The sequence below is a fragment of the Oncorhynchus mykiss genome, chromosome 6, assembly GCF_013265735.2.
Source record: "Oncorhynchus mykiss isolate Arlee chromosome 6, USDA_OmykA_1.1, whole genome shotgun sequence".
Taxonomy (NCBI): domain Eukaryota; kingdom Metazoa; phylum Chordata; class Actinopteri; order Salmoniformes; family Salmonidae; genus Oncorhynchus; species Oncorhynchus mykiss.
The window spans coordinates 76,821,797-76,846,668 of record NC_048570.1 but is presented as its reverse complement, the minus strand read 5'-3'; the positions used below and the strand labels follow the sequence as shown (position 1 = coordinate 76,846,668).

General features: G+C 46.8%; 1 protein-coding gene across 3 annotated transcripts in view; it reads right to left on the bottom strand.

Moving 5' to 3' along the window:
- Positions 1 to 19,668, bottom strand: part of LOC110526968 (alpha-ketoglutarate-dependent dioxygenase FTO) — a 211,395-nt gene extending 191,727 nt beyond the window's left edge. For all 3 annotated transcript variants that reach the window (XM_036980992.1, XM_036980993.1, XM_036980994.1), the window contains exon 1: positions 19,403 to 19,668. In XM_036980992.1, coding sequence (XP_036836887.1) covers positions 19,403 to 19,489 — 87 coding nt within the window. In that variant the 5' untranslated portion in view covers positions 19,490 to 19,668. The remainder of the gene's footprint in view (positions 1 to 19,402) is intronic.
- Positions 19,669 to 24,872: the final 5,204 nt, after the last annotated feature.

The window sequence follows — 24,872 nt, the reverse complement described above, 5'->3', positions numbered from 1 at the left end:
GACATTGTTCACTTCACTTAGCGGCAGGTCAGAGGGGGGGTGGAATCATTCATGTTAAAATATATCCATCCATCTATCTGAACACACTGTGGCCAGGTCATTTAAAGGGCCGGTGTGATGCTGCATGGAGCTGGGCATGGGTAGACCTTTCACATCCTGTTTAGAACACAGATCTAATAACATTACCAGCACCGCAGGCAGGGTGATCACCAAGGATCATTATTTAAACACACACACACACTACAGGCCCACACACACAAACACAGAAACACACACACACTACAGGCCCACACACACACACACACGCACACACAGAAACACACACACACACACACACACACACACTAAGCACATACTACTATAGACAATCATACTGGTTGATGTTCAGAAATGTATACACACCCACAATGACAAGTACTTTATGGAAGACAGTCGAGTAGTTTAATTAAACAGCCATTCAATTAGCCCTCTGTGTTCTCTCTGTCTCTCTCTCACAGTGTTAAACCCAATCCGTGACACAGCCACGAGCAGGTGTAACCCTGTCAGGCGTTAGGAGAAAGCAAAAGAGAGAAAGAAAGAGAGAAAGATGAATCACCCCAAAGTATTTACACATACACCTGGGGTAAGCCTAGACACTGACATCTTGGCACATACAAGGCCTGTCCATTTAAGTGCTTTTCAATGTGTCCATGGTGTCAACATCTATTTCACACTCATCTACACCTAGAAGGAGAAAAATATGTTTCCATGACCTTTACCCAAGGTGTCAAATCTGGAGAGGAGAGAGAGTGAGGAGAATGAGAGATAGAAGAGAAGAGAAGAGAAGAGAAGAGAAGAGAAGAGAAGAGAAGAGAAGAGGAGAGGAGAGGAGAGGAGAGGAGAGGAGAGGAGAGGAGAGGAGAGGAGAGGAGAGGAGAGGAGAGGAGAGGAGAGGAGAGGGAGAGAGACCAGAACATATATTTAAGAGGTACCTTACATAAGCAGAAAAGTAAAGGGTGTTCGCCACTTTGGCTTTAATTGTTATTTTGTGGGCAGGCCATAACACTTCCATTACGATTATGTCGATAGAGAAAGCTTTTTAGTTTTCACCTACAAATGACAACATGGTTTCATGAGGTCAGCTGTTTTCCAGGCAGAATGGACCATTTTAACACTGACACACATTCCCTAGGTATTCAGATTCAGACACAGGCCAGTTTGTTGGGGGAGAGGTGAGGGAACGAGGGGGGGGGGAATGAGGGACGAAGGGAGGGGAAGGAGAGCATTGATTGAACGACCGTGATTAGCAGTTTTCAGCAGGGTGCGCTGGGGCCATCAAGTTGTTCTGACAACCTTGTCGCGTCCTGAGGTGCAGTCAAGGAGAAGTCAGTGCTTTAGAGATGTCTCTCTCTCTCTGTCTCTTTCCTCCCTCTGTCTCTCTCCCTTTCTTTCTCTCGCTCTCTAGCTAGCCAGCCACACTTCTCTGCCCCGCCACAAAATCAATATGGCTCTGTAAAGTGCAGGCGGCCCGGGGGAGACTGAGGGCTAGAAGCGGGGCCAAGGTGTCCTCCAGGCCTGTCCCACGGGCCGTGTCAAGGACAGACCCGAGCCAGGATACCGGAGGCTGAGGCTGGGGTCTGCCATGCCCCCCTCTGCCCCCTCCCCTGTGTCCGCTCACTCGCCCATCACTCGGCCTGGAAGACAGGATCGATAAGCAGGTGGAGCATTAAATACTCTGCCCCAGAGGGTGTCCCGCTGCTGGGGTCCAGCCAGCCAAGACTCAGCCTCCTGCTCCCTCCTCCTGGAGGACGGACGGTCGGCCTGGTCTGGTCACACCTGAATTGGATGTTTTGTTCTTAGACTGAGAGACAGAGACTGGAGATCTCTGACAATAAACAGTTCAATAACAGTTAGAGAAACATCTCTGCTGTGGAAGGTAGCAGCGTGGCCCACTGGTCACACAATGTAGCTCCTTAACAGGACACAGGTCAACAGAAGTCAGCCACGGGGCATGGGCCTGCTCAGGGAATTGGTCAGTAAGCTACCTGAACACTCTCCTACAGTTAAGACAACACAATGTGTTCATAGCTTTATTATGGACAATCTCTAAACCATAATAGAGCAAATAGCAAGACTACTTATTCTAGCTCGCTGTCAATAATTGTCCTAATACTGATACAGTGAGTGAAAAATATGGGTGATGTTGAGTGGATTTCAGTCATTCCGAGTGTCTGTGTGTGTGAGTGACTGATCACAGTGGAAGTGGCTTGTGTTGCTAATCCAGAATCCAGTGTACGACAGAGTAAAGAGCCAGCTCTGTGTTCCATCCACAGTGTTAACAGTACAAACTGATCAACCCCTTCAGATGGCAGCTAGTCCCCTTCCCTGTCCTTAAGGATCTAGACTAGATGATCTGCTGCCTGTCTGCAGCTTCACTGGGGATACAGATGATTTACAATCCAGATGGAGACTAGGGCTAAATCAGGGTAAACCAGGGCTGATTGTGACATCTGAAATGGCATTGTATTAGCTAGAATCCATTTAGTGAAAAACAAGCATGTTTCCTTTCTATTTCCTCTACTAACCACTATGTACTGGAACAGTATGTTACTAATATCTGAGACTAAAGGGACAGACAAGAACACTTCTTAGGAAGTGATTCAGTGTTGTTACTGAATCACTACAACAGAACAAATCTAACCTATGTGTCTCAACTTTACGATTAAGACTCAGATTGCTATTGAATTACCGGACAGATATTATTTGGGAATGTGTTGTACTTTTCTTCTCAAGACATCCCATCCATTCCTATTCACTGTTTATTTATTTTCCTTCCTTCACTCATTGTGAACCAAGGATAATATTCTACCAGGAATTGAACGTCTTAATCCTCTTTACACTCTTCCTAGTAGCCTGGATGGTGACAGATTAACAGACCGGACGTTTCCAAACCCTGGGGGGACAGCCTACTGCATGCATGGCTTTAAGTGTTCTGGAGGGTTAATATGAAGCCAGTAGAAAAGAAAGCAGTGGTGGTGGTACTGAATATTACTGATGAGCTCCAGGTGAATGGTCGGTACTGATGAGCTCCAGGTGAATGGTTGGTACTGATGAGCTCCAGGTGAATGGTACTGATGAGCTCCAGGTGAATGGTCGGTACTGATGAGCTCCAGGTGAATGGTGCTGATGAGCTCCAGGTGAATGGATGGTACTGATGAGCTCCAGGTGAATGGATGGTACTGATGAGCTCCAGGTGAATGGTTGGTACTGATGAGCTCCAGGTGAATGGTCGGTATTGATGAGCTCCAGGTGAATGGTTGGTACTGATGAGCTCCAGGTGAATGGTTGGTACTGATGAGCTCCAGGTGAATGGATGGTACTGATGAGCTCCAGGTGAATGGTCGGTAATGATGAGCTCCAGGTGAATGGTCGGTACTGATGAGCTCCAGGTGAATGGTCGGTACTGATGAGCTCCAGGTGAATGGTCGGTACTGATGAGCTCCAGGTGAATGGTCGGTACTGATGAGCTCCAGGTGAATGGTTGGTACTGATGAGCTCCAGGTGAATGGATGGTACTGATGAGTTCCAGGTGAATGGATGGTACTGATGAGTTCCAGGTGAATGGATGGTACTGATGAGCTCCAAGTGAATGGATGGTATTGATGAGCTCCAGGTGAATGCTCGGTACTGATGAGCTCCAGGTGAATGGTTGGTACTGATGAGCTCCAGGTGAATGGTACTGATGAGCTCCAGGTGAATGGTACTGATGAGCTCCAGGTGAATGGTACTGATGAGCTCCAGGTGAATGGTACTGATGAGCTCCAGGTGAATGGTTGGTACTGATTAACTCCAGGGGAATGGATGGTACTGATGGGCTCCAGGTGAATGGTCGGTACTGATGAGCTCCAGGTGAATGGTTGGTACTGATGAGCTCCAGGTGAATGGTGCTGATGAGCTCCAGGTGAATGGATGGTACTGATGAGCTCCAGGTGAATGGTTGGTACTGATGAGCTCCAGGTGAATGGATGGTACTGATGAGCTCCAGGTGAATGGTTGGTACTGATGAGCTCCAGGTGAATGGTGCTGATGGGCTCCAGGTGAATGGTTGGTACTGATGAGCTCCAGGTGAATGGTGCTGATGAGCTCCAGGTGAATGGATGGTACTGATGAGCTCCAGGTGAATGGTCGGTAATGATGAGCTCCAGGTGAATGGTCGGTACTGATGAGCTCCAGGTGAATGGTCGGTACTGATGAGCTCCAGGTGAATGGTCGGTACTGATGAGCTCCAGGTGAATGGTCGGTACTGATGAGCTCCAGGTGAATGGTCGGTACTGATGAGCTCCAGGTGAATGGTTGGTACTGATGAGCTCCAGGTGAATGGTGCTGATGGGCTCCAGGTGAATGGTTGGGACTGATGAGTTCCAGGTGAATGGATGGTACTGATGAGCTCCAGGTGAATGGTTGGTACTGATGAGCTCCAGGTGAATGGTGCTGATGGGCTCCAGGTGAATGGTTGGTACTGATGAGCTCCAGGTGAATGGTGCTGATGAGCTCCAGGTGAATGGATGGTACTTATGAGCTCCAGGTGAATGGTTGGTACTGATGAGCTCCAGGTGAATGGTTGGTACTGATGAGCTCCATGTGAATGGTTGGTACTGATGAGCTCCAGGTGAATGGTTGGTACTGATGAGCTCCAGGTGAATGGTACTGATGGGCTCCAGGTGAATGGTTGGTACTGATGAGTTCCAGGTGAATGGTTGGTACTGATGAGCTCCAGGTGAATGGTTGGTACTGATGAGCTCCAGGTGAATGGTTGGTACTGATGAGCTCCAGGTGAATGGTGCTGATGGGCTCCAGGTGAATGGTTGGTACTGATGAGCTCCAGGTGAATGGTGCTGATGAGCTCCAGGTGAATGGATGGTACTGATGAGCTCCAGGTGAATGGTTGGTACTGATGAGCTCCAGGTGAATGGTTGGTACTGATGAGCTCCAGGTGAATGGTTGGTACTGATGAGCTCCAGGTGAATGGTACTGATGGGCTCCAGGTGAATGGTTGGTACTGATGAGTTCCAGGTGAATGGTTGGTACTGATGAGCTCCAGGTGAATGGATGGTACTGATGAGCTCCAGGTGAATGGATGGTACTGATGAGCTCCAGGTGAATGGTTGGTACTGATGAGCTCCAGGTGAATGGTTGGTACTGATGAGCTCCAGGTGAATGGTTGGTAGTGATGAGCTCCAGGTGAATGGTTGGTACTGATGAGCTCCAGGTGAATGGTTGGTACTGATGAGCTCCAGGGGAATGGTTGGTACTGATGAGTTCCAGGTTAATGTTTGGTACTGATGAGCTCCAGGTGAATGGTTGGTACTGATGAGCTCCAGGTGAATGGTTGGTACTGATGAGCTCCAGGTTAATGGTGCTGATGAGCTCGTGCCAGTGTGGGTCAGACCCAACTCATTTAGCCTAGCCTGAGACAGAAAGTAAAATGGGACTCAGTCACGTACGAGAAGATGTTGGCTGTTCCCAACTTCCCCCATCACCTCCACCCACACTGGTCTGAGGGAAGAGGGGGATATTGCCGTGGTTACTGTTCACACTCCTGCTAATTATTAGAGCCAATCAGAGAGGTTAACAGGGCGGAGCCTGAGGAGATCATGTTCTGGGGCATTTAACATCTGGCAGAGATGGAGGGGAATACATTATACACTGGTCTCCTGTAATCCAAATAAAACACTCTTCACATCTGAAGTGTACTTAGCACAGAGGGGAGGGAAGGAGGGAGGGAGGTCTGGCGACGAGCGAGCATCCCATATGGTGATGTCCAAGTGCCACCTAGTGAAAACCATGTGGCTCGTCCAGTCAAGTGACGGTCCTCCAGGATCCAGAGGAGAGGGGGTCTGCCCCAGAAAACAGCCCAGACAGGAGGACCCATCTGGACTGAGACAGCTCAGTCACAGGCCTAGCTACCTATGGCACAGTCCAACACGGTCAATGCTAAGAAAGATCTATTGCCACCAATGCCAAAAATTTGACTAGGGACCCAATACCACTAACCTACTTTGCAAGAATGTGCAAGTCAATTTGCAACTGTTATGATTTTAGGTTATCCAAAGATTACAAGTTAATTCAATCTCTAGTAGTATGGTTGGTCATTGTTTCTAGCCCTGCTGTTGGTCCTGGCTGCTACGCTGTGTTTGTTGTGATGGAGAAACAGATGTGTGTCTATGACTGTGTTTAGTAGCTATGGGCCATCCCCTCCCATCATTAGTGGAGCTAGTAAATCACAGCCCTCCCTGTGCCCAGAGGTGAGAGAGATGAGAGTGGAGGTGAGCCTGAAATAATGCTGATGTCCCCCAGGGTCAGACCTCCATTATGGCCGCTTCAAAAACTATTAATCTGGCTTGTAGTCACTGGCCTAGAAATAATTACTTAATCTTAACCTATGTAATACAGCATGACCAGCAGTCCAGTCAGGTCCAAGTGGGTGGGGGAGAGAGAGGGGTGGGGGAGAGAGGTTGGGGCAGAGGGGAGAGAGGGGGAAGGGGGAGAGAAAGCCACAAATTACAGGCCCGTCTCTGCTGCTACTAGGTGACTGATGTACCACTCACCATCTGGATATGGCCTTTACACTAACACTGATTTAGACAGACACACACACATACACACACACAGGTCAGGTGAGCCAAGGCACACACACAACATTTACTTTTTTTGCAATGTGGTCACAATATACTCAGCAATCCCTAAACAGGGTCTGACTACAACAACTTACTAAAGATAACACCCATTCCAACCACTAATCACTAAAGTGAAACAGCCAGGGAACGGAGTCCAATATATTCACTCTAACCAACACACCAAACGGAACCCTCGACTTCCTAAGTAGTAGACCAGAGCTCTATGGGCCCTGGTCAAAAGTAGTGCGCTATAGGGTGCCATTTGGGACACAGCCAGAGTTTTGTTCTATCTAGTGTGAGGTCAGACAGACGTCCACCTCTCTAACCACTGCCCAACACTGCCACCTAGAGATGTAGGAGAAACTGCTAGAGTCATCACCAACACCACTATGATGGTGAAATAAACCAGCACAACATCTCACACACACACACACACACACCATAAAATTCAGTGCAGTCCGTCTCCATAAATGTCACAGTGAAGTATGGAATGACATGAATAAATACAACAACCATGAGTCTCCAGTCAGTCAGTGGAGGCATGGCTACATCGCTGGCTGTCACAGATGGGATCCCAGGTGGAGATTTAATTAGTTAGGGTTGAAGTCAGTCTCCCTTGTTGTCTGGGGGTCCTTGCTCGGCACGCGCTACTGTAAACATGCTCTATATCCTAATCAGGTGTCACCGCCGCGTTTGATCAGTCTGCTAAAACTTGTCAGAAATCCCCGGCAGAGAGAGAGAGGAGGGGGGAGGAGGGAGGGAGGAGGGGGTAGAGAGGAGGGGGGGGGGGGGGGGGGGGGACAGAGGGAAGGAGCGGGGAGAACAAAAGGAAGGAGCTGTCAGAGGGAGAGAGAGGGGGGAGACGGAGGAGAGTTTGCCCATTAGCAGCATTCTCCATCTCTCTCCGGCTGCCCATAGTGAGGAGTCCCCTGGTAACAGACAGCTCCAGGTCTCTGCTATACAACACAGGGACTTCACTTCTCTTCACCACCGTCAGCACTATACACACTAACACAGCTGATCACTAGAACAACTACTCCAGCTAAACACTCAAGTAGTAAACTAGTTTCTGTTGTTTACCCAAAAAACTGAGATAAGCCTACAAGCTGCACCCCTTTTTGGTTTCTGCAAACACTTTCAATAGTGGGTCTCTTTCTTTAAAAGCACCAAATCAGAGACAGACACCTCCCCTCCTCCCCTCCAGAATGAGAGAAGGGAGAAGACAGCAGGCAGTGGAGTTGGTATAGGAACACACGCTCCATTAGATACTGCTTACCTTTTATTTATGTTGATATTGAATACATTAGCCGATTGAACCTCCTAAGAACACTGCAGAGTGACAAGCCGGAATCCGTCTTTGCAACTACCATGGCAACGGAGATTACCACAAATAGAAAAAAAATCTAAAACCTCTGAATAGAACGATACATAAATTAATTAAAGGACACAAAAACAAGCAGAGAATTAAAGTTAGAACATCTGTCAGAGACTTAGCTTCCCATCCTAATACCAGTGTTAGAACATTTATACCCTTGAAGTGAATGATCCCTTCTTTAATTGACAGTCAAGGAAAAGTGGTTGCAGCAGCATCCTGTAGCCGCTGATAAGAAAGCTTTCCCCCTCTCCCCCCCAAAAAACAGTTTAAAGAACCTTGGCACTAATCCCTATTGTCATCCCAGTGCAGTGGAAGGACTTACAAATAGCGATAACTCGACAGAGGCTGTCTGTTCCTGAGGAGTTAGGGACAGGGTAGCGGTCGCATGCTGGAGAATCAGTCACTTAGATTAATACAATCCACACGCGGCGTCAGTCAGGCATGACACTAGACTGTCACTGCATTTACATCCCAGTCCATCCCTACCGTTCTATTTGACAATGTGTTTAAGAAGGTCCACTCACATCACAAAGAGCCTCTCTCTCTCTGTGTGTTGGTGGATAACACTCCCAGTCATATGATGTGCTTTACTGGTGATCCTGGAAACAACAACTTTGCAAAGCTCTGTATCACAAGTTTTACATACGGAATGGGTGCCACTGTCACTCACACAAGTAGGCCAAACACACACACACACACACACACACGCACACACACACGCACACACACACACGCACACTCAAGCATGTAAACTTGTAGAAACAGTTGTTTATTGTGATAGGAATAGGAGTTATTTTGCTAAAGCTTGCTTTGAGAGCATATGGGCAGAACACAAAGAGAACACCTAGACTAAACTGATGAGCTACAGAAGAGGACTAATCTAACCAAAAACTCCACAGATTATCAAAAACAAACAGCAACGATACTGATCAAACCACAAATAAAATGGTAAGACTATTGTGGCAGAATACAAGGCTAATAGATGGCATCTCAGCCACTGCTGAGCCTCAGTGTTCAGGCTGTACGCCTGTGTGACTCCTCCACTTCAGCAGTCCTGAGACAAATGACAGTGGCTGCCCTCGACATTACAGGGCCAGGGCACGCATGACACTAGGGCTGACAACTGAACACACACAACACACCCCTAGCTGCCTTGATAAACACACACACAGTCCAAAACAGCACTGACACAACCTCTCTCCCTCCACCTCCCTCTCCTCCCACCTCCCTCTCTCTCCATCTCACAGGAGACAACCCTGACTTCAGGCCCTTACCCAGGCAAGTGGATCTGACCTGCTGCCCCCCAGTCAGCCTCATCTGAATACACAGAGACAGGAACAGGAGAGGAAAGGAAATCTGCCTATATTATGATGGGAAGAGAGGAGAAGAAGAGAGTAGAGGGGGGTGAGATGCCGTCAGGGGGCTCTCTTCTTTATGCACGTATGATCATGTGGTTGACAGCACCGGTGGGAAGAATTATGGACTGTTGAACAAAAGGTTGAGGTCTGGCTGGTTGGTGATGTGATGGTACCTGGATGGAGAGGCAGGCAGGCAGCTAGGCAGTGTTGGGGCCTGACAGTGGTGGACTTATGACAAGTACCACCACGCACACACACACACGGCACCTCCTCGCCATCCGCTCGCATCAAAGTCTGTCACTCAGAATGGGCCAAGAACGCTGCACGTTAGAGTGAGCGTGGGGGGCGGAGAGAGGATTGAGGGGGATTCTGGTCAGAGGTTAAGCGCAGAGAAGACAGCAATGAAAGGCAACTGTCATGCACCAGCGCACGCTGAGGAGCACCTGTCTCATGGAGAACATGCAAAGAAGGAATGCTCTCCGAGTCCTGACAACACCCCTCCTCCACACCCCTATTACCATCACTACCCCACACAGAACACACACAGTACACACACAGTACACACACAGTACACACACATAACTCAGCCCCTCTAAAACAGAGTGGCGGCACTACACCACAGAAGGCAACGCCTGCCTGACAGCATGCCAATCAAACTGTTCACCCCTTCTCTAACATAGCATACGCATGACTAAAGTTAGTTGGGCTCATGAACAAAAACACAGGCTGAGAGAGAATCACTGAAAGATGAAGAGGCTACCTGGCTGGCATCAACAGGTATCATGGAATATCCAAAGAAATGATCCATCAAATGGTCTTGGCTTATTTTAAAATGAAATAAGCCCGTAATATCTGACGTCAAGTAGAGAAAGGTATTTTATGAATGGTGGTTGGTGGGTAAGGCAAGGTAGAGGCAAGGCACTCCAGCTGGCTAGGTTACACTAGGCTCCAGTGATAGGGGCAGAAGGGCACTACCATCCCTCTCCCTCCTCTGTCTCCCTCCTCAGACTCCCTCCTCAGACTCCCTCCTCAGTCTCCCTCCTCAGTCTCCCTCCTCAGTCTCCCTCCTCAGACTCCCTCCTCAGACTCCCTCCTCAGACTCCCTCCTCAGACTCCCTCCTCAGACTCCCTCCTCAGACTCCCTCCTCAGACTCCCTCCTCAGACTCCCTCCTCAGTCTCCCTCCTCAGTCTCCCTCCTCAGACTCCCTCCTCAGACTCCCTCCTCAGACTCCCTCCTCAGACTCCCTCCTCAGACTCCCTCCTCAGACTCCCTCCTCAGTCTCCCTCCTCAGTCTCCCTCCTCAGTCTCCCCTGGGCAGTGTACTACAGTACTACATGCCAGGTACTTTCATTACACACGTTTATGGAAAATATCTTATGATGTACAAATTAACAGTTACAATTTACAGGGCCTTATGAAAGTGGCCTCCTGCAGTTTTTGTGAATTGAAGCAGTCATCAGAAGCAGATGTTGGCCAAGTCTAACGTTAGCTAACTGCTAGGTAGCTCAGCTTTATTGGAAAGGTGAGTCATTACAAAGGAAAATAAATTCACAAATAAACAGCCACACCACCAGCCCTGTAATATAAATGGAGCAGGTGGATTCATAGGGAGAGCAGGCCGTCTGAGAGCTACAATAGGTAGGCTAGGTTTACTGCTATAGGACCAAGAGCAAAAGAAAGTTAACCTACATGATGAACGCCAAAGACAGCCTTGAAAGAAGAGACTGCACCTCAAGTGTTGTCTAGTCACTGTCCTTGTGACAGATGGCATTAGGAAAAGTAGATTAAATTAGACTGCTGCAACAGTCTTCTCGTCCTCTCCCTCTCTCATCGTTAGTCTCTGTCTCTCTCCACAGTGTGTGTGCCCCCCCCCCACACATACGTACAGATTCAAATTAAAATAATGACCTCCCTAGATTGAAGCCTTGAGTGGCTAATGAACCCCCCTGAGTCCCCTCTGTCTGAGGTGAGCGAGTCATTCCCATGTTTATTTAGTACGGCCCCACCACAGCCACACACACACCACCTATTGATCAGATTGATTATTCCATGTATATCACCGGTGATAGGGCTCTGTGTGACTGATGAACTCTGGGTCACACTGAACGTAAACTCATTGACTCTGACAGCTGAGATGATCCATTGTCACAGCAGCTCGTTTGGGAAAATACGAAGACATCAGCAATAATATGCCACTGCTAATATGAACTGCTAGGTAGAGCTGACGATGACATGGGATCTGTCAACGGAGAGGGTCGCCCACAGCTAACAAGCTAACAGCCTGCTCAGAACAAAACCTGGGACTGGTGGTAAATTTGACTTCTGAAACTGAGCAACTAGGCTGATTTCTGCTGACAATCCAGTTAGGTATTACTTCAAAGAAAATCCTGAATAAATGTACCATTTGTCAATAGTAATAAAGTATGAATAAAGTTACTATGTAGAAGACACTAAATCTTTGTTCATCTGCCGGATGAGTTGAACATAGCATCCCCTGTTATATGTTCATCCTTAGTGTTTTCAACATACACTAAAACCTCAATCCCTTTAGCCAAACCGTGTGGATGGACATGCTGTGTAAAGTGTCATCTATCGTATGGCTGCTGTGATGGCTAACATCAGGAGAGGAACCTCGGCTATATCCCAGTGTGCATCCAAAATGGCACCCTATTCTGTACATTGCACATTACTTGATATCAGGGCCCTGGTCAAACGTAGTGCACTATATAGGGAACAGGGTGGCATTTGGGATGAATGGTTTTTAATATTTTTTATAAATGGATAGCTGGTTTTTCCCTCTAGATGTTTAGTAGGATCACAGATGCTCTTAAACACATACATGTCCGTGGGCCCTGGCAGCTAGGGGCGGCTGTAGACATGGGACCTGAGACACCACAGAGAGAGCAGCCAGGCCGGGCTGTAAAAGTTGATATCCTCCCAGATGCAAACCAAATGTAGACATCATGAACCTTTAAATTGTCCTACATTTAAAGCAGACCACTATAAAAGGGGGTCAGGATAAGAGAAGAGATCTGTATGCCGACACACATCGAGATCACTACACATGAAGAGCCATATTATATACTACTTACTGAGAACCCATATTTCAGATATAAACAGTTAGTAGTGTATCTAACTCCCAGAAAAGGGTACGATAGCTGGTTTCATGTCAGTGCCATTACTGCAAATAAAAATGTGCTATAAATTTGCTCTTTGTTGCCAAGAGATCAAAGAAACCCTGTAGCTGGCAAAAACAATGGAAAAAACAATAGCAACCCAAGTCCCTCTTCCATCACTGACACATTGCCACTGCCAGGCATGTGGCTTAAAGGCTGTAGTGTTGGGTTGGGTTTACCAAGCTGATCTGTAAACAACACAAAAACAGTCCAGATATATCCAGGCTAAGCTCCAATAACTAAGACAAGGTATAAAGAGGTAAAGAAGGGGGGGGGGGGGGGCTTATAGCCACAGACTAATCAACCCTCCTCGTCGTTCTCATATCGGATCAATGAACTACCCGGGGCCCTGGGCCCACTGCCACCCCACCGCACAGGCACTACATTACACACAAAACTTCATATTCATTCATTGATTTACTTTTCAGAATAGTATATCATTGAACTCCAATGGGACTAAAAACAGAGTCTGGGGCTGAGGTCAAGCCCACTTGCATGGACAGATGTTTGCACAATATTGATGGCCCAAGCAGAAATAAATGACTAAATATCCCGATCGATACCTAGTTTCCCTAGCCGGCCCTGTGCGACAGCAGATACATAAATACATCTTTATGGCTACAGGAATGGTCCCTAATGAAGAGTGGATAAATGCTCCCCTGAAGGTAAACTCTTTGATTAGCTGAGGCCAGAGGTGACGCCCGGTTGGGGAGGGCAGAGGCGATATGCTGACATGGAAATGCCATACCTTCCATTGCCTGAGGAGTCTACTGGTTAAGAGGGGCTAAGTCACTGAGGGGGCAACAAGGATATGACAGGTCACAAGCCTTGAGCAGGTCGTTCTGTGCTACCTGACCTCCTTTCCATTTGTAATGGTAATAGCATAGATCAGCAGCATTCTCAATCATACTCATAGTCAATAACACACATATTGTTTCAATTCTACATGTAGCCTAGCTCTGTTTTGACTGTATCACTGGGCTGGAGAGGATACTGTTGAAACAAATCCTCTGCATTTCATCTCCAGCCACCTCAAGCACGAAGGCCCTAGCTGTCAGTGGTTAAGACTTATGAAAGAGGTGACATGAGACTGTAATCAGGCCAGACCATCATCATCATCATCAGGAGCAGCAGTACTGGGCTCCAGCTCTCTGTCTCCCTCATGGTGAAGAGACAGTGGTGCTGATGACACTAGATAGAGGATCTGGATGGAGCTGCCTGCTCTTATTTACAGCACAGCTCAATTACCCAGGACAACACCAAGCAGGCTCATCACTCAGCTTTCCCTCCAAAGCTCTACAGTGACCAACAGGGCCATAAAGAGGGAGGAACCAGTTCATTCCCTGCTCCTTAATTAAATGAGAGCAAAGCTGTTGACTTCATTTCCCTCCTCTCCGTAAGCAGACCCTCCTCTTTCTCACCATCTCACTCAACAAAGCAGCCCCCACCCAGATTGAGCTGGCCAGCCCTCCAACCAATGAAGACCTCCCGGTCATCATCCCTGCTCGGCCCTAAATCAACAGCTGGATAAACAGCCTCCACGGTGGGTTAGTGCCGGTCCCCATGCAGTCACAAGAGGCCGAGGGCCGGGGGGCTCCAGGGGGCCGAGTCAGGAGCCGGATCGACACCTCAACAGCGATAAGTAATTCTGTGTTGGATTAGCAGCATGATGGCCTGATCAATACAGGGTGATACACTCAGGCCATTAGGAATGCAGGGAGGAAATGGCCCCCTCTGGTAATAAAGCAGGCCTTATGTCTGGCTGTTCCTTCATCAGATCTCTCCATTAGTGTAATGGTACTATTATCAGCCACAGCAAAATACCTATTTTACCAGGGAACCTTTTTTCAGCCGGACGGACCGGGTCGTGCTGGAGGGGGTCTGAGTCAGAGAGGGAGAGCCATGCAGTGAGGAGTGGAGAAATATCCTCTCTCTCTCTCTCTCGTCCTCCTTCCCCAGGCCCGGATGTAAATCTATCTCTCCATCTGCCCGGCTCTTATGTATTCCTAAGTGTGTTTTATGTCAGCTCCCAACACTATTTCTCCATTATTGGCTCATTAATAGAACTAGCAGTGTGTTAGCGGTGGGTAAGAGGGGGGGTGGGGGGGGGGGGGGGGGCCCGCCGGGGCAGGGGAAAGGTGCTGAATGTGCTGAATGTGACACCCCCTCTTGCTAAAACAACCAGAGCTGACATGACAGCACACCCGGCATTAGTCGCCATAAATCGTTACCTTAACACTAATTCACAGGGTAACATTTTGTGGGGGGGGGGGGGGGGGGGGTTGATTAACTATGTCTGGATGTGTGGACACATAATCAGCTTTTACCTCTCTAGTTGTTCATTTAACAGAATTTCCAAGGGAAACACAAAACATTTTAATGAGTGTTGAGGAATGAAATACCCTAAAGAGCTTGCACTAGCTGCCACAACCAGAGGAAACCAATGAGGCTGATCTGAGCGATGTCCTGGGCTCAGCCAGGACCTCAGCACATCTGGTGACCCTATGTGGTCATTACTTAGCCTGACATTCCCCTGAAATATATTTCCACTTTTTCTCTTTTCTATTTTCCATTAACACTTTATACACGTCATCACATAGACAGCAGCTATCGTCAAAGACAACGTCAAGGAAGTAGGTTGAGGGTCAATTCCATTTATATTCAGTTAACGCAGGACGTGTATATAAAAATGAATATACCTTTATTACTAAAATAATAGACGAGTTTCAATCCATGAATTTCCTTTACAATAACCTGCTGGCATTAGTGAATAAATATGTTATTGATCACAGTATATTACAAGTAGGCCTATTAGTTATGGCTTTTTAGTTGATGAGACAGACAAACATGAGGCAGTGCTGCTCTCAGAATCATGGGTAATCCATTATTGTCCTGCACATTGTATTGGATGTGGTTAAATTGAGAGTCTGCCTTTTTAAAACAGGTTGGGAGTTATGTTCAGTAGGCCTTCATGATAAATAGCTTGCCTTCACTAAACTAGCAAAATGACAGGGGGAAACAACTCACTGATTGAGTCTAACTGCAAACACACTCACTTATGAGACTACAGTCACATCCCCACATCCCCAGTTATTACATATCATGATAAACTGAACCACTGCACTGTGTTCCTGCCCTATAACAAGCCACTGGGATTAATGCAGCTCTTCTAATTTGGGTCTGTTCTGTGGTTTTCCAGCCATTTTACCATTACAATACCCCGTCCTCATTCCTCAATCATCCTTTTATTATTTGTCTAAAAGAGGAAGCAGAACCATTAGCTAGGTCTGAGTCTGCTCTCTCTGTGTCTGTGTGTGTCTGCTCTATGCTGCCTACACCCACCTGGGGGCCAGCTGGAAAGCGTTCTGGCTCTCATCTGGTCACCATGGCCGCTCTCTCAGCTCTTCATAAACAGGAGGAACCACGTCCTACATAGTTTCTGTGCTGTCAGACATGATCCAAACACATGTGCCATGGCAGACTGTGGCGCGGCAAAGGCTGGGTGCTGCTGGGATTGACTGACTTGGAGAGAGCAGACCGGGGTTCAAATACTATTTGAAATCGTTCAAAAACTTTGAGTGATTGCTCTAGCCTGCCTAGAGTGCCAGATGGGTGGGGCTTGCAGTGTTAGGACTATTATATTGGTCCAGTAAGCCAGTCAAGCTCAATCACAGATAAAGTGTTTGAAACCATTTGAATAGTATTTGAACGCAGGTCCGGATGAGCCTGAGCAGAGCAGTCTGCATGGGCCCAGCAGTAGGGGTAGCTAAGGAGGTCTGGATGAGCCTGAGCAGAGCAGTCTGCATGGGCCCAGCAGTAGGGGTAGCTAAGGAGGTCTGGATGAACCTGAGCAGAGCAGTCTGCATGGGCCCAGCAGTAGGGGTAGCTAAGGAGGTCTGGATGAGCCTGAGCAGAGCAGTCTGCATGGACCCAGCAGTAGGGGTAGCTAAGGAGGTCTGGATGAGCCTGAGCAGAGCAGTCTGCATGGGCCCAGCAGTAGGGGTAGCTAAGGAGGTCTGGATGAACCTGAGCAGAGCAGTCTGCATGGGCCCAGCAGTAGGGGTAGCTAAGGAGGTCTGGATGAGCCTGAGCAGAGCAGTCTGCATGGGCCTAGCAGTAGGGGTAGCTAAGGAGGTCTGGATGAACCTGAGCAGAGCAGTCTGCATGGACCCAGCAGTAGGGGTAGCTAAGGAGGTCTGGATGAACCTGAGCAGAGCAGTCTGCATGGGCCCAGCAGTAGGGGTAGCTAAGGAGGTCTGGATGAGCCTGAGCAGAGCAGTCTGCATGGGCCCAGCAGTAGGGGTAGCTGAGGAGGTCTGGATGAGCCTGAGCAGAGCAGTCTGCATGGGCCCAGCAGTAGGGGTAGCTAAGGAGGTCTGGATGAACCTGAGCAGAGCAGTCTACATGGGCCCAGCAGTAGGGGTAGCTAAGGAGGTCTGGATGAGCCTGAGCAGAGCAGTCTGCATGGACCCAGCAGTAGGGGTAGCTAAGGAGGTCTGGATGAGCCTGAGCAGAGCAGTCTGCATGGACCCAGCAGTAGGGGTAGCTAAGGAGGTCTGGATGAGCCTGAGCAGAGCAGTCTGCATGGACCCAGCAGTAGGGGTAGCTAAGGAGGTCTGGATGAACCTGAGCAGAGCAGTCTACATGGGCCCAGCAGTAGGGGTAGCTAAGGAGGTCTGGATGAGCCTGAGCAGAGCAGTCTGCATGGGCCCAGCAGTAGGGATAGCTAAGGAGGTCTGGATGCGCCTGAGCAGAGCAGTCTGCATGGGCCCAGCAGTAGGGGTAGCTAAGGAGGTCTGGATGAGCCTGAGCAGAGCAGTCTGCATGGACCCAGCAGTAGGGGTAGCTAAGGAGGTCTGGATGCGCCTGAGCAGAGCAGTCTGCATGGGCCCAGCAGTAGGGGTAGCTAAGGAGGTCTGGATGAGCCTGAGCAGAGCAGTCTGCTTGGACCCAGCAGTAGGGGTAGCTAAGGAGGTCTGGATGAACCTGAGCAGAGCAGTCTGCATGGGCCCAGCAGTAGGGGTAGCTAAGGAGGTCTGGATGAGCCTGAGCAGAGCAGTCTGCATGGACCCAGCAGTAGGGGTAGCTAAGGAGGTCTGGATGCGCCTGAGCAGAGCAGTCTGCATGGGCCCAGCAGTAGGGGTAGCTAAGGAGGTCTGGATGAGCCTGAGCAGAGCAGTCTGCATGGACCCAGCAGTAGGGGTAGCTAAGGAGGTCTGGATGAACCTGAGCAGAGCAGTCTGCATGGGCCCAGCAGTAGGGGTAGCTAAGGAGGTCTGGATGAACCTGAGCAGAGCAGTCTGCATGGGCCCCGCAGTAGGGGTAGCTAAGGAGGTCTGGATGAGCCTGAGCAGAGCAGTCTGCATGGGCCCAGCAGTAGGGGTAGCTAGGGAGGTCTGGATGAGCCTGAGCAGAGCAGTCTGCATGGGCCCAGCAGTAGGGGTAGCTAAGGAGGTCTGGATGCGCCTGAGCAGAGCAGTCTGCATGGGCCCAGCAGTAGGGGTAGCTAGGGAGGTCTGGATGAGCCTGAGCAGAGCAGTCTGCATGGGCCCAGCAGTAGGGGTAGCTAAGGAGGTCTGGATGAGCCTGAGCAGAGCAGTCTGCATGGACCCAGCAGTAGGGGTAGCTAAGGAGGTCTGGATGCGCCTGAGCAGAGCAGTCTGCATGGGCCCAGCAGTAGGGGTAGCTAAGGAGGTCTGGATGAGCCTGAGCAGAGCAGTCTGCATGGACCCAGCAGTAGGGGTAGCTAAGGAGGTCTGGATGAACCTGAGCAGAGCAGTCTGCATGGACCCAGCAGTAGGGGTAGCTAAGGAGGTCTGGATGAACCTGAGCAGAGCAGTCTGCATGGGCCTAGCAGTAGGGGTAGCTAAGGAGGTCTGGATGAACCTGAGCAGAGCAGTCTGCATGGACCCAGCAGTAGGGGTAGCTAAGGAGGTCTGGATGAACCTGAGCAGAGCAGTCTGCATGGGCCTAGCAGTAGGGGTAGCTAGGGAGGTCTGGAGAACAGAACAGCCTTTACTTTTTCTCTATTTCTCTCCATCTAGTTACACAATCCACAAACACAGCACATCCAGACCAGAACACACCACCCCTAAACACAGCAGGCCTCTTTGGCAGTGGGGTCTGCTACCTACTATAAAGCCTGGGTATGCCCAAAATGTCACACCTTTACTTTGATCAACTATTTCATTCTCAATCAGATTTTTACACAAACGCCAGTCAATGTCGTTACTATTCATTGTTTTGAACAGCATCCCAGGACAATCCAGCAGCCATCATAGTCCTTTGCGTTTGAGAGATGAGCCTATAATTATTACCTGCAATAGAATTGTACCACTCGCACAGCCAGAAGCTGCTCTCCTCCAACTCACAGGATAGAACACACTGCAGTCACTCACGCCCCCCCATACAATTATAGAGCAAGATTATTCTGATTTTGAGGGAGTCTGACTTGAAAACATTGAAAATCTAAAATATAAGGGACTTTTAACATGCAACGTGTCTAAATCAATATTCAAGTCTTCACGGCGATCCAATCAGTTTATTGTAGCACAGTCTACACCCATGTCTAAACTGTAATACGGAAAGCAAAAACAGTGTAGGCCTATCTGTAACGATAAAACTGTTAATAACAGCAATGCTCCATTGTAGGTGAATGAAGAGGAAACCACAATAAAGCCAGAAATCATGCAGGCTGATGTGTAGCTACATAGACAACTGCAGCTTTCCAGCCTTCAAAATGACCCAAGCATCACCGCATTTGGAACATAAAGTTCTGAGAGAACGAGTCCACTGTGTATTTGCCAGAGCTAAGGGAGAATAACGCTATGAATACCTTTCTTCTCTTCTCGCTCTCACTGCCACCCGATCGTTTCATGTTTCCTAGAGTTGTGTTTACACACCCGCGTTCACTGCAGCGCATCTTGGTAGTTGTAGTTCCAACAGAAGAATTACAACAAAACTTATAGCGCTATTAAATAAACAGGCCATATTAAATGAACGGGTGCCTGTATTAACAACCTAGCTACAAATACGGGTTATGAAAGAATACATTTCTGATCACAATCTATTATTAATTTGCTTCGAATGAAAATGGAAAACGTCATATCCCGAAGCACGGAAAAGAGGAAATACGTTCAAGCGTAATTTGACTCAACCGGATGGGGATTCTTGCTGCGTAGTGCGCACAGCAGCTACAATAATACTAGATCTTCAAATCAAATGTAAGCCGTACCATCCTCACAATAACAGTCAGATAATTGTATACATTTGGTAAATCTTGCAGCTGCTCTTTTGATGTCGATGAGCGCGTTCAGTATAAAATGCACACAGGTACTTCAGCAATTCAACATGGCAAAACAATGGTTTAAAACACAAAATAATACAGCACGTGGATCAAATAAAAACGAATAAAGTGGCAGAAATAATAATAAGGTCAACCTCAATGAAATTGAGACATTGATGAAACATTGTCACTTTTGTATTTTTGAATAGGCCTAGCCAAAACATTACAATGAGATTTTAGAAGAAATAGCAAAAGATTTGGGAAGTTTGAACTTCTTTTTTTTTGCTGCTTGGGTTTTTTCTTGTGTAGCCTAAATCAAAAGCAGCATTTTGTAACTTGTGTAAAAATAGCAATCATACTTTGAACATGCTCCAAGACTCCAAGACTCCAACACTGCCAAGACTCTTTCAACTCTTGTATCTCAAATCCAGGTGCTTTACTGTGAAAATGTATTGCCTGCCTCAACATAGACAGACACACATCACTTTCTACTCACCACCAATTGTGAAAGCAAACCATAAACATGCTGTATACAGTATGGGAGCATTTATGTATGGTTTCACATGCAGACAAAATGCCCTTTACCTTGGGTTCAACCAAATACCTTGTAACATACTGTGAATAGTGTTGAAATGTGCTCTGTCTGTTATTCTTATCAAAGACAGCGCATATGTGAAAGACATGCGCTGCTTCACACACACACACACACACACACACACACATATACACACACACACGGGGGGGGGGGGGGGGGGGGGGGGGCAAGGTTGGAAACACCTGCTTTGTATTACCATTACAGACTTTGATCAGTGTCTTCATTAGTTTCCTTTGTAATCTCTTTCCTTTTATGGTAGAGCTGAACTAAGTGAACCGGGCACAATGATTTAACACATGTTCCATTCACCTGTCTTGTAAAAAGCTCAAAAGCTGTCCTGCTTTCAAATGTGTTGGTGTCTCTGGCATCCTTTGGCAATAAACAGAAAATGGTTCTTTTGATTCCTATTTATAACCTACATTTCCTCTTTATCCCCGTTCTCTTCAGGAGAAAATCTGTATGAAAAATATATTTGGAAACACTTTGACAAAACTGGATCCACATGCATATTAGAACATAAACATATGGGGGCATATAGGAGGGTTTAGGACAGAGCTAATAGAGAGAACATTTGTTATATATGTAATAAATATCCCTTTTAACTGTAATGTCCCAAACCCCTGTCTTTCCACCATCAACCCAATCCATCATTATGTTCCTCATGTCTGTTAAACTACCTTTCACATACTACCCCTGTCAATCATATCTCTGGATGAAAAACATTTCAAAGACAAGCAGAAGGGATCTCTGACTCCACGTCAGAGTGTGTGTGTGTGTGTGTGTGTGTGTGTGTGTGTGTGTGTGTGTGTGTGTGTGTGTGTGTGTGTGTGTGTCACATATTTCTTTGTCAGATTGTCTGGAACAGCACATCGGGGGCATTGGAACTGATCCTAATGCTCGGGCCCTTCATGGTAAAACAGACAATTTACAACCTCCCAACAATAACAGTGATTTGTCATGTAGCCAATCAGGATATTTACTCCCAACCTCTCCTCTGATGTCCATCTCACAGGGTTCAGCACATGGGAAGGGCATCACTGTACACTCTCAGCTGTGGTAGAAAAAACTGAAAACTAACTTTGAACTCCTGTACCTCATCATACTGTATATCCCTCTTTTCTTTCTATGCTCTGGCCGATATGCTCACGATGGATGGGGGATGTTTTCTGTTATTGCACATTGCATCAGCTCTGGATGACCCCTTTGACAAGGCTTATTTTTAGTGATATAATGAATGTATAAAAAATCTGGGTAGAAATCAAAGGTGAGGAAAGTGCTGTTGCAGAAATGTTAGTTGAGCATATTAAAGGAAAACAAAGACCATTGTGTGCTGTTTGTATTAAAACCAGAACTACCAACCCTCAGCTCTCCCTATGTCTCCCCATGCCTCAAACTATCATTTGGTATGAAAAATCACAAATATACTTCAGTAGAGACAGGCTCCTTTGTGAATAATGATATGTTTCCTCTGTGGAGGTTTATATTGGGCCACCTACACGTTATTATTGCATTATCAAATTGTCCTTGGTTTCTAGAAGAAAGGCAGGAACAAAAAACGACTGGAAAAACTGCAAACAATATGCATCCTGAGTTGTCCAGACTCCAGTACCATACGTGAACTTCACTCAAGGTACATTTAGGCATTGCAAACGGCATATTTCCCCACCACAACCTCCTGCCAGTAACTATCCTTAAGCATATTGTGGTGCATCCAGTATCCATAAAGAAGAGAGTGGTTTTTGATTTGTATTTGTATTGAATGAGCATATGGAGCAAGTATGTGCCTTCCCTGTCAATGATAAGCCTTAGGAAACTGCTATTTGTCAGTGCTATAAAGCAGATTGCTGCCCAGTGGTTTCAATTAACATCAAAGGACTCTTCACAGGCAGTAATAGTTATATCAAAACCTGAGATGTATTATTTAGGTTCCGCGCGGGAGTCCTCCAAAAGATTACGTCCCCTTTCAAAAGAGATTTTCTTTTCTTGCTGACTTTTTACATTCCGCCCTTTTCTATTGCTTTTCTCCCCTCTTTGAAGCAACCCCACATCACCCCTAGACAATCCCTTTGTAGCACTAGGGTACCTGGCTGGCTCCGACAGGGTGGCCTATTAGTTGGGTCACGTGTGTACATGAACAATACAGCGCCTGCGGCATACATTAAAAAGGGCATGTGGTATTGCGCTCTAAATTTGAATGGTCGGTAGCTAGTGTAGATAACGTGAAAGAAGATGGAGATATGGTATTGAGTGGAGGAAAAATCTTCAGGCCTTTTCCTTAATATAATTCATGAGTTTATCCATGTTGACTCCATCACCTTCAGCACACAGTTGACCTGTGTTGACCAATCCAGGACATGTAGGAAAATTCTCATATTTCTGCTTCATATTAGGACAGTCATGTAAGAATAGGTCTACACAGAGCCATGTGTTTAGAGAAATGAATGCATACATTTTAATACATGGCTCTGGGCCTACGTATACCTCGTCCACTATTTTACTTTGCTCTACCAATAATACCACAGCTTCTATTTCTTATGCATATTGAAAGGGAAATGGCATCATTAAGTCCATGCCAGTAGTTGGCATTTATCTACCCTCTTTTCTTCATCGTCATATAAATGAGAATGATGCTTGAACCCCTAAAGGGAGCTTGGAGAGGTTATATCTAAAGCTTTTCTCTTTGAATGCTTCGGTGGCCCTCCGTTAGCTGGTATGGTGTTAAAACCATCGCTAACCTCTTGGCCAGGGCTTAAAGTGAAGGCAGGGCCCTATAAAAATTATTCACAAAGTACATACACCATTCAATACATGTGGATTAAGCCTCTATAAATGATCACATAGTGCCCGCAGGAAAAAAACGCCATTGGTTAGTGAACAGAGAGAGCGTGCAGCCCTAGTCTAAGATGTGGTACACTTCCCTGGCCGGGATCATTTCCAGACACCCGTACAGAGGAAGGGAAGCACACTGCTATTGCTGTGATTTGAATACCATGATCACGGAACAGTTTTATAGGAAACCCATTAAAAAGTGAGGTTTGACATACAAAAGAGCCCCTGTTTAAATCTCACGCACAATGTCAGGCTGAAATACATTATAAAATGGTTATATACGGAAGCATAGCTAGATACATCCTCTGTGTGTGTGTGTGTGTGTCCTTGTCTTGTGCTCTCTCATCTTGGGAGGAAATCTTTTGTGGGGGACAGAAGACGACTCCTTTTTTGGAGGGATATGTGTAGGCCTACTTTATCACTCACAGCCAACCTGGTACCTAGGCCTAATCCTGCGTTTGTTCAGTCTGACACAAATCACTATATGAGATTGTGCTTCACTCTAATAAAGATGTCTGTGTAAAATATGCTAATTATAATACATAGGATATTGAAAATATAAGAATTTCATTAAAACCAAATTAGGTCCAATGAGGTGGACACAATGCCCTGACGTGACCCCTAACCTTCCTCATCATCACTCGCATTACCCATAGAGTTATAGCCTCCGCGCAGATCAAACAGACCATAAGTGAACAATGGCTGAAATTGCATATTAATATGATATGTAAAAGTTCAACAGATATTGGGAGTGATCCCTTTGAAGGGGACTGTTTAACATTAGGGGATTTTTATTAGCGCTTTTCTAGTCTTTAATGTGCATGTTTTCCCCCTGAGTCAGGCAGTCACTGGGACCAGGTTTGGGTCTTATTGGTGGTTCTCTATTTTAGGACATGCTGCTCAGAGTGTCTTGGTATGGTTATAGATCAGTCATAGCATAGGCCCACAACAAGGTTGACTTGTAGCAAGACGTCTTCTAATGCTGTGAATTGTAGATTATGTCACAGATGTAGGATCTTAGTTTGGCCACCCTGTTGTAGGAGAACTTTCCTGCATTGCAGGGCATTTACAACTTGTAGTGTATATTTGAGGTTTAAAAGGCTTTTGAGGTTTGTAATTTCCACTTTGAAATGATAGACTTGATTTTCCCTTACGAAAAATGTATCAACCCCTACAAAAATTGTAATTAATTATAATCCACATCCTGTTTCTGCAGGATTATTTTCCTGCTGTAGTAAACTGGCTCAAATTAAGATCCTACATCTGTATTCCATATGCTCTGTAAATCCATAGATAGTGAACAGTGGGTGTGAGACTGGCATTTTTGTGAGTTGACTTGGAATCTGACTAACACACCCATTGCATACTGAAATCATTTACAGTGAACTTTATTTATTCATGTATTTTTAATCTTTCAGACATTGTCATTTGCGGAGTGTTCTTGGGGTGAAAGGTATATTTTACACTGAATACAGAGCTTCCTACATCTACGTAGTGACCACTTCATTTTCAATCAGATCCAACTGTGACCCCTCCTTCACGTTCAGTCATATCCAACTGTGACCCCTCCTTCACGTTCAGTCATATCCAACTGTG